This window comes from Wolffia australiana, chromosome 18 (genome assembly GCF_029677425.1).
Source record: "Wolffia australiana isolate 7733 chromosome 18, ASM2967742v1".
NCBI lineage: Eukaryota > Viridiplantae > Streptophyta > Magnoliopsida > Alismatales > Araceae > Wolffia > Wolffia australiana.
In genome coordinates this window covers 278,557-288,286 of record NC_135852.1, presented here as the reverse complement: position 1 = coordinate 288,286, position 9,730 = coordinate 278,557, and the positions used below count along the sequence as shown (strand labels likewise).

Sequence of the window (9,730 nt, the reverse complement as noted above, 5' to 3'; positions counted from 1 at the left end):
CGTTTTAGAAAGTAACAACTTTCTAAATTGTTCCACAAATCAAATTTCTAAATTACATCTGAACCCTAATATCTGGTTTATCAGTATGAATGTTGTAGAGAGTTAACGAAGACGCACCTCGTGCAAATTGCAAGACAAATCGTCCGAGACAACCCAAAGCCATATGAGCAAGATCCATACGGATAAATACACAACTGAGGACTAGCTGCTCATGGGGGGAGTATGATATGATCCCGACTTCTTTAAGCATCTGTTTTCTCCTTTTCCTTTTACTTCCCTCTCTAAATGAAAGTGAAAGGAAAGGTCACATAACACCCATATCATGGCACATATCAAGAGTGAGGTTTCAGATGACAAAATCAAAGCAGTATCCTTTGGGGTTGTCTCCAGATTATTTTCACCCCACGTGGGGGCCTCCATCGCGTCACACCGTCATCTATTACGACATGAATGAAACTAGCCTTTAGCCAGCGCATTCCGGGCTCATCCACCAGCATCTCTTTCGACTTTCCATTGGTCACTTTCGTGCCCTCCGTTTGACGCATGACAGCATTCTTCCTTTTCTGGTCATGCATCACTCACTTTCCATCTTTCTTTCTCTAACTTTCAATGACAAACTAGATCTTACAACGATGTTGGTTCCTGACTCTAGGGTTAGTAACAAATCACACTTTTTTTTCTACTGAACAATTCTTTTTATACCTTATCGTTATCCTGCCATATTTGTGTTTTAATTTTGTAAGTACTCTGTATGTGGACTCCTTTTCTCACGGGCAAATACTATGAAATGGAAGTTCATACTTTCTTTACAAAAATGGAAGTTCGGGCTCTTTCATAGTATTTGCCCCTTTTCTCACCAAGTGAAGGCTTTTATTTGAAGAGTAGAAATTGTGGGTGGAAACGTTGGGCCATTTGATATTCTGTCAAATCATTGACTTTACTATAGTGGACAACTTGAGGCGGCTATTTGTTGGGCCCAGTTGGATTTTATGGGACAAGACCGGTAGTTGTTGGATCATGCTCAAGGTCATTTAATCGGAGAATCACTATGGATAAAATGACCCATCGGTAAACATCCAAGTAATATACCTCGCTTTAACATGATTCCACATTTATTCTTATGTCCAGAACAGAAGAAATTACTTGATGATTCAAAGCTAGTCATAAACATTTTCTCTCTGTCGCAGTTTCGTGGGCAACGCACTTTAAGTCGGCGTGGTCCGGCAGGGAACCGACTTAATATTCTATTGCTTTTTGTAAGATGGAGTTTTACTCGCCAAGCTATCAGACAGATCACTGAAGACTCTTGGCGATTCTCTGTTAGGGATCTAATCAAGATTAGGTAGTAAAATTCACTACAATTATATACTTGTTAGAGGCTTAGAAGTAGGATTAAATATAAGTTCAAATATAGAATAGGATTAAACATAGAATAGGATCAATATAGACGGTCAGGATTAAATATAGATAGTTATAACGGTCGAGATTAGATCTCGTTATATGATGGGGTCACTGCACCGATCAACGGCTGTGATCGGTGCACCCACGAGAATTATAACGGTCAAGATCTATTCGGTGTATCCGTTATAATGGGTGCACCGATCAACGGCTGTGATCGGTGCACCCATTGCACAATAACGGTTAAGATAACCATAATTCAAATTTATATCCGTTGTAACTATTTACAACGGATATACGTTACAACAGTTACTCAATCTTTTTAACTACTTATACGTAATATAAATATCTCACCAATGTACCAAGTTAATTTGCGGAATACAACGATTCTAAGCTCTCTCTCTGCTCGAGCTCTCTTCTCTCCTCTTCTCTCTTCTTCTCTCAATTCTTTTCTTGTGCAACGGCCAAGAAATCTCAACACTTTTTGCTTTAGACTTTTCATCGAAATTTAGGAGAGGATCAAACATCACATCGTTAAGATACATTTTTGTGTATCACTCCTGCATGATCCCTTGTCAGGCTGCTGGGCATGGTCAAGGCCATCTCCTCTCGTTAAGATTCAGATGTGCAGCCTCACAGACTGCCAAGCTATTCGCTGTCTTCTGTCTTTCGGCTTTTTTCCACTTAGTTATAATATTGTACCATTTTCCAACTGTGAAGATGAGGCCGAGGCGAATCGCGCCGGCCAAGAACACTTCGTAGAGGGAGGTCAACGGTGAGGTGGCGGGGCTTCCGCCGGAGCCAGCGAGAGAGAGGGCGAAGCCCTGCCAGTTGCAGGGAACGAAGAATTTCCCCGACTTGATGCCGTCCAGAGTCTCCCTGGCCACATCCTTCACGTCCATCTTTGATGTAGACGATGCCAGAGCGATCGTTAACTCCGAAAACATCTTTCTTGCTGCAACTCTAGAAAGTCAAAATTAGAGATACATAGCCAGAAAGAGAGAGAGAAACAGCCAAATAGAGACAGAGAGTGAGAGAGAGAGTGATAGAGACAGAGAGAGAGAACGAGAGAGACAGATGCAGAGCGAACAGAGAGAGGCTGAGAAGGGGAATGAAAGAGAGGAGAGAGAATCACAGAAAAGGAGAGAAGCAGAGAGAGATAGAGTTAGAGAAACAGAGAGAAAAGAGAGAGAGAGAGGATCAGAGAACCAGAGAGATAGAGAAAGAATCAGAGAATCCGAGAAACAGAGAGAGAGATAGAGAGAGATAATCAGATAATAAGAGAGATGCAGAGAGAAAGATAGAAAGAAAGAGAGAATCAGATAAACAGAGGAAAGCAGAGAGAGAGAATCAGATAAACAGAGGAAAGCAGAGAGAGAGAATCAGATAAACAGAGGGAAGCAGAGAGAGTGATAATCATATAAACAGAGGGAAGCAGAGAGAGTAATCAGCACAAGCAGGGAATGTTATTATATAACATAACCTGTGTTTCCTTCTTTATTGTAATACATGTATGATTAGATGCTGGAACTAAATAAAGGATCCCTCGATTTATAATATAACCAAAATGTCTATGTACCTCCAGTAGATGGGATTTTGCTTGCCCCTAAAAACAAAAGACCCCTCCGGAACCAAATCATTATTTATTTATTTTTAAGTATATAGTTTATAGTATATTCAACAAAAAAGCCCCTAAAAGGAATTCTACTTTCCGAATCTAACTCCCACACTTTTAAAGGATGCTCTCGCCTCGACTTAAAGCATACAGGAATTCACGGGCTCCCTGTTAACTCTGAACCAAACCACTTTTTCTTTTGATTTTCTGATAAAGAAGAACCCGCTCCCGCTCACTCGCGCCTTTCCATTAACTTCGTTACCAAAAGCCCAAGTATTCACCGAACCGACCGACTGACTCCATACTGGAACCCTGAGGGTATGGTGGATCCTTGAGGGGGAGAGAGAGAGAGAGAGAGAGAGAGAGAGAGAGAGAAATAGAAAGAAGCAGAAAGAGACAGAGAGAGAGAGAAACAAAGATAGAGGGAAAGACAGAGAAACAGAGCGAAGCAGAGAGAAAAGGAGATAGAAGGAGAGGAAGCGACACAGAGAGAAGTAGAAAACTACAGAGAAGGAGAGAGAGAGAGAGAGAGAGAGAGAGAGAGAGAGGGAAAGAGAGCGAAACAGATAGTAGAGAAATAGAGAGAGAGAGAGAGAGTGGGAGAGAGACATAGAGAGAAGCAGAGAAAGAGAAACAGAGACAAGCAAAGAAAGAAAGAAACAGAGAGAAGCAGAGAAAGAGAAATAGAGAGAAGCAAAGAAAGAAAGAAACATAGAGAAGCAGAGAAAAAGAAACAGAGAGAAGCAGGAAAAGAGAACCAGAGAAAGAGAGAAACAGAGATAAGCAGAGACAGAGAGAGGGCCAGAGAAAATCAGAGCGAGAAAGAGAGCAAGAGAGAATCAGAGAAAGAGAGAAACGGAGAGAAGTTGAGAGAGAGAGAGAGAGAGAGAGAGAGAGAGAGAGAGAGAGACGGGTACCATCGAGATAACCCGGTGTCTCGACGGGAGGGGGGCAGACGAGGCAGACGCGGATGTTGTGGGAGATGACTTCTTGCTGCAAAGCCTCAGCCAAGCCTCGGAGAGCAAACTTGCTGGCGCAGTAATGGGTGTACCCGTAGACTCCGAGCTAACCGAAAAAGGATGGACGATGGACAAACCGTATGAGGATTAAACGAAGAAGAAAATTGCACCGGAGGAAAAGAATAAGAGGGAAAGCACCTGCCCGGCCTGGGAGGAGATGATGGAGATGGAGCGCGGCGTAGAACTGGCCGTCTGCTGCATTGGGGGAAGCGCGTGGCGTATCAGGTTGAACGTGCCGACGACGTTGATGTCCAGCATACGTCTCACCTCTGCCATGTCCATTTGAACCAACTCCCGCGCCAGACCAAAGCCTTGGTTGCAGACGAGCACGTCGACGGTACCCGCCTCTTGCAACGACTTCTTTACCCCCTCCTCGTCTCTTACGTCCACGCTGTAGACTGAGACGTCGGCGCCGGTGTCACGGCGGATCTCCTCGCGGGCTTCCTCCAGCTTATGGCGACCGCGGGCTAAAAGAGAAACTTTTGCTCCTTGCGCAGCGGCCTGCTTTGCAATGGCAAGGCCGATGCCCATGGACCCGCCGGTGACGAAGACGTGGCGGCCTTTGATCGGTACCCTCGCTCCTCCAGGCTTGATAACATGGCTGAGGACGCCGAGAAAGATGAGCACGACGGCCACCACAGGGCCGATGTAGATTAGGACGAGCGGGAATATGTCCATATTCCTCGTTTGCGTCGTCTCCCGCTTTGCAGGCATTCAAATACCCTTTTCGACTCCCGGACAACTAAATGCGAGTCACGGGGACGGATACATGTATTGAATGACAGAGATCCATGCACGGAGTACTTGCTTGCGGTGTAGGCGTCGTCGTTAAATTACAGTATAAATAATAATATTCAACTCTGAAATCATGCGCATACCCACTACGCCTGCCATATAAAGGATAAACAAGTCATGTTGATAGAAACAAGAGAGAAAGTCTTAAGAAAGCAGAGTCAGATTTTGATAGGGAGCCCAAGAGATCAAAGACAATCGTTCCAAACTCGTTGGAAGTCCACCATATCATGTATTAGTGGATCACCACAGCACATTTGACAGGTAAACATCTCTCTACCTCTCCGTGTCACTCTCCGTCCATCTTCTTTCTATCTCTCTTTACCTCTCCTCTCTCTACCTCTCCCTCTCCATCTCCGTCCCTCTGTCTCTTTATCTCTCTTTATCTCTCCATCTCCCTCTGTCTCTCCCTCTCTCTCTCCCTCTCCCTCCGTCTCTCTGTCTCTCCGTCTCTCTCTACCTCCCAACCTCTCTGTCTCTTTCTCTCACTATTTCCCTCTCTCGCTCGATCTTTCTACCTCTCCCACTATTTCTTTCTCTTTCGCTCGGTCTATCTACCTCTCTCACTATTTCTTTCTCTCTCGTTCGATCTCTCTGCCTCCATCTCACTATTTATTTCTCTCTCGTTCGATCTCTCTGCCTCTATCTCACCATTTATTTCTCTCTCGTTCGATCTCTCTGCCTCTCTCTCACAATTTCTTTCTCTCTCGTTCGAACTCTCTGCCTCTCTCTCACAATTTCTTTCTCTCTCGTTCGATCTCTCTGCCTCTCTCCCACTATCTCTCTCTCCCTCGTTCGCTCTCTCTACCTCTCTCTCACTATTTCTTCCTCTCTTGTTCGCTCTAGCTACATTTCTCTCGCTCTCTCTCTCCATTTCGCTCGCTCTCTCTCACTAAGCTACTTCAGCTGGAGTTGCAGGGATGGATAAGTTTCATGAGCTTACAACCATTTTGGCTTCGTCTTCGCCAAGAATGGACGTGGAGGACGTGGCCAGAGGATCTCTGGACGGCATCATGTCGGGGCAGTTCCTCGTTCCCTGCAACTGGCATGGATTCGCCCTCTCTCTCGCTGGCCCCGGCGGAGGCCCGGCCACCTCACCAATGACCGCCCTCTGCGAGGTGGCCTTGGCAGGCGTGATTCCGCCAAGGCAGCGCAAGGCGTAGCGCCACCACTTTCGGCAGGGTGCCGGAAGGAGCTTGAAGCAAAGGCAGGTGGCAGAGCATTGGGTGAAGTATTGGTCGTAGAAGATCTGGCGGAAACTTTGGCTGTGACGCTGACTCAGCCAGATGCACGTAGAAGCACGCTGGAGTCTTCCGTAGGTTGCGCCTTCAGCAAATGAGTCGGCAAGTGCCGCTGACCATGTCGAGTGGGCACCACGGGGCACGCTGAGAACCTCAAATCCACCCAGAAAGGACGCTCCCGGCGGGTGACTCGGCAGAGTGACGGTTTCGTTTTTTAAAAGTTTATTTTGTGATTTTAGTCTTGAGTTAGGTACCGTTTTTTTGGTGCTCTCGTGCCTATAAAAGGCTAGAGCTTTTAGAGTGTTTTGTATCCTTTTGGAGAGAGTTATGAGTGAATTTCGTTTTTCTCTTCTTTCTCTTTCTAGTGCGATCCTAGAGAGTGTGTAGAGGTGTTCTTGGGTAACTCCTTGAGCATTCTCTCCACTGAGTGGGGGTGTTTATCCCAACAGCCGAGAAACAGAGGATAGCGAAGATGCTGTGATGACGTTCAGATTACATTTCAGAATCCCTTGACGAAATTACAGAGATAAATTGCCATAGATCGTGATCAAGTTGGATGATTGGAACGATGTTCGAGTGATACCAAGTGGCCCTTGAATGTTAAATGCAACCGCGGAACGATGAGCCTAAGATTAACATCCATTCGAAAGCTCGAAATTTGCCGCAATTAATAAGTAAAACTCGACCGGCTCTTTTGCCGAACCACAGTATGATGTTGTCAAATTAATCATCTACATTCGTCACTCCGAAGCTTCCTACTCGTCTGTGGAGAAACGACGAAGATATTTTGAAAGAGGAATCGGAATAAGAAAAAGGGCGCTGCTGTTGTTCCATCATCTGTTTTTTGTCTTGGTTGTCTTTCTCCCGTCAAAGGTCATGTTGGTTCATAATTTACTTTCAGTGCCCGCAAAAAGTAGGATTTCAGTTCCAATTAATTTAAGATATGGGTTATTTGGTAGATAATAAATAGAGGGAACCCAGATATCTATGAAAATATTGAAAGCTTTGATGACATAGTCATGTTGGTTTTATTTATTCAGTAATCGACCCGAAATTTTTGTTTTAGCGTTTATTGTATTTATTGTCCTGAAATTTCAATGGATGTTAAGAATACCTAATATTAATTGTTCAAACTTCCGCTTAACATTTAGAATTCAATTCGAATTTCGATTAACATCTAACCATCCAAAGGGTGTCCAGCGCTAGAAAGTGATTGGAATACAATATCTGTAAGATGCCAATTCGCTACTTTAAGACCGTTTCCTTAACTTATTCTCTCTCCTTTTAAAAATACTGACAGGGCGACCGCCAAACACTGATCTAATTTGCACATTATATTTATGAGATTATGAATAAAAAAATCCAACATCACATGTCGAGCTTCCAACCAGGCGCAATATCAGGTAATTTCGAGCAGAAAAGTAAAATTTACTGTTTTACGTAGCTAGGCGACATTATCTTTTCCTTCATGGCTACAATATTATGGATCCATCCAACGTAAAGACCCGCATTAATTGATGCCGGTCATCATCCAACTTAAATTTTCTATTAAATTGAATAGTCTACTACATTGAACTTGATTTCTTTGACCTTGACATCATCCAACAACCACGCTTCCCTACAATGAACATCGAGCCAACACAGCGACAAAAACTTTGTTTACTCTCCGAACAACGAAACGGATACATAAGTCACAGCAGCCGGAGAAGACACAACCGACGAAGATGGAGACCATCCCACTCCTGCTAATCTCACTCGGCTCGGCGGTGGCCGCCGTGCTCATCTTTCTCCTCGTCCTAATTATCGTTATCAAGCCTGGAGGAGCGAAGGTACCAATCAAGGGCCGCCACGTCTTCATCTCCGGCGGATCCATGGGCATCGGCTTTACCATAGCTAAGCAGGCTGCTGCTCAAGGAGCTCGGGTTTCCCTTCTAGCCCGCGGTCGCCAGAAGCTGGAAGAAGCCCGCGAAGAGATCCGCCGAGACACAGGCGCCGAAGTTTCAATCTACAGCATCGACGTGAGAGACGAGGAGGGGGTTAAGAAGGCATTGCAAGAAGCGGGCACCGTCGACGTGTTGGTCTGCAACCAAGGCTTCTTCCTCCCGCGGGAGTTGGTTCAAATGGACATGGAAGAGGTGAAGTACACGCTGGACGTTAACCTCGTCGGCACGTTCAACCTGATACGCCACGCGCTTCCCGCAATGCAGCAGACCGCCAGTTCTACTCCCCGCTCCATCGCTATCATCTCTTCCCAGGCCAGCCAGGTCCTTTCTAACTTAGAACTCTAGCTCAGTTCATTGTTTGCCTAATTCCCCTTCCTCCTCAGATCGGAATCCACGGGTACACTCATTACTGCGCCAGTAAGTTTGCACTCCGAGGCTTGGCAGAAGCTTTACAACAAGAAGTCATTTCCCACAACATCCGCGTCTGCCTCGTCTGCCCCCCCGGCGTGGACACCCCCGGGACTCTCGACCGTACGTTTCTCTCCTCTTTCAATCGTTATCTTAGCTTCATCTGATTTATACTTCGCAAAGGGTTCTTCGTGCAATCGATTTTAAAGAAGTAATTCGAGAGAGCATAACGGCGATTTTAGAATATATAAATGACAGGGTTGAGAAAATATACCTCAGTCAGTAAGCAATCTTCACTTAAGTGGCCCCTTTTCTAGGCAACAGGAGAAGCTTAATCCTGTTTAGTCTCCCCTGATTAGCCCCCACACTTGATGAAATATCTTAATCCCAACGTTGTCATAAATGAGTTTCTTTATTCATGGATTAACTGATAGCGTAAATCTACAGTAATACGAACCATTGTCCATTTAAGAAATTACAGTTCAATATGATCTTCTCGAGTTGCAGGGCTTGATAAGTTTCCGGCGCTTACAAGGGCGCTGATATCGTCGTCGCCTCATGTGGACGTGGAGAAAGTGGCCAGGAGAACTTTAAACGGCGTCAAGTCGGGGCAGTTTCTCGTAAACTGTAACTGGGAAGGGTTCGCCCTCGGCCTGACCGGGCCCGGCGGAAGCCCGGCCACGTCTCCTGTTATCGCTCTCTGCGAGGTCGCCTTGGCCGGCGTCGTTCGCCTCGGCGTCCTCTTTGCAGTCGCCGGATGGTACAAGATCATAGCCCAATGGAACGCCAAGAAGCATGCGAAAGTGAAAACGATGGGATGACTGTCGGACTGCTTCTGATCTCATAAGTTGAGTTGCTCAAAATCGTGGGTTAACTTGGCATCGATATTTGGATGTTGTCCAGTTAGTCATTTCAAAAGAACACTACCGCAGAATCACGATTCACGAACATTCAATAAATGTGTAGAAATGTCTATATTTGGCGGCATAAATATGCGGACATCGTAACAGAAGACCACGACTCAAACGGGGCCCATATTTCAATGAACCACAAGATCATTAATACTTCACCGAGTAAGTGCGTACGGTTTTATATTACTTCTTCTCGTAGAGACATGGAGACCCTCAATTCGTTAAATTTTCTCAGCCTTCCATTGAAAATTCAGTGCTAGACGGTTTCGTGTTCAATATGTGAGCCTTTGCAATTGTTATGATTGGGTAGAGAGTGTAAAGAATCAAGAACGGAGAAGGAGAGCGGATGAAGAAGAGAGAATGAAATGAGAAGAAGAGAGAAGGAGACGCAGAGATAGTCTGA

At 45.3% G+C, this 9,730-nt stretch overlaps 2 protein-coding genes across 2 annotated transcripts; one reads left to right on the top strand and one right to left on the bottom strand.

The window, feature by feature from the left end:
* Positions 1 to 1,798: 1,798 nt before the first annotated feature.
* LOC144715329 (3-dehydrosphinganine reductase TSC10A-like) lies at positions 1,799 to 4,764 on the bottom strand. The gene is made up of 3 exons (XM_078590270.1): positions 4,171 to 4,764; positions 3,931 to 4,078; positions 1,799 to 2,353 (listed from the first exon to the last, which is right to left on the bottom strand). The coding sequence occupies exons 1-3, from the start codon at positions 4,744 to 4,746 to the stop codon at positions 1,992 to 1,994; spliced, it is 1,086 nt and encodes a 361-aa protein (XP_078446396.1). The 5' UTR covers positions 4,747 to 4,764; the 3' UTR covers positions 1,799 to 1,991.
* A 2,946-nt stretch (positions 4,765 to 7,710) lies between these two features.
* Positions 7,711 to 9,428, top strand: LOC144715191 (3-dehydrosphinganine reductase TSC10A-like). Its single transcript, XM_078590103.1, has 3 exons — positions 7,711 to 8,329; positions 8,392 to 8,539; positions 8,924 to 9,428. Exons 1-3 carry the CDS (start codon positions 7,790 to 7,792, stop codon positions 9,235 to 9,237), a joined length of 1,002 nt encoding a protein of 333 aa, XP_078446229.1. The 5' UTR covers positions 7,711 to 7,789; the 3' UTR covers positions 9,238 to 9,428.
* Positions 9,429 to 9,730: the final 302 nt, after the last annotated feature.

Coding starts and splice junctions, on each gene's coding strand:
- LOC144715191 (XM_078590103.1), top strand. CDS start 7,790: ATGGAGACCATCCCACTCCTGCTAATCTCACTCGGCTCGGCGGTGGCC. Junction 8,330..8,391: donor TCTCTTCCCAGGCCAGCCAG/GTCCTTTCTAAC, acceptor CTTCCTCCTCAG/ATCGGAATCCACGGGTACAC. Junction 8,540..8,923: donor CACCCCCGGGACTCTCGACC/GTACGTTTCTCT, acceptor CTCGAGTTGCAG/GGCTTGATAAGTTTCCGGCG.
- LOC144715329 (XM_078590270.1), bottom strand. CDS start 4,746: ATGCCTGCAAAGCGGGAGACGACGCAAACGAGGAATATGGACATATTC. Junction 4,079..4,170: donor TCTCCTCCCAGGCCGGGCAG/GTGCTTTCCCTC, acceptor TTTTTCGGTTAG/CTCGGAGTCTACGGGTACAC. Junction 2,354..3,930: donor GACACCGGGTTATCTCGATG/GTACCCGTCTCT, acceptor CTAGAGTTGCAG/CAAGAAAGATGTTTTCGGAG.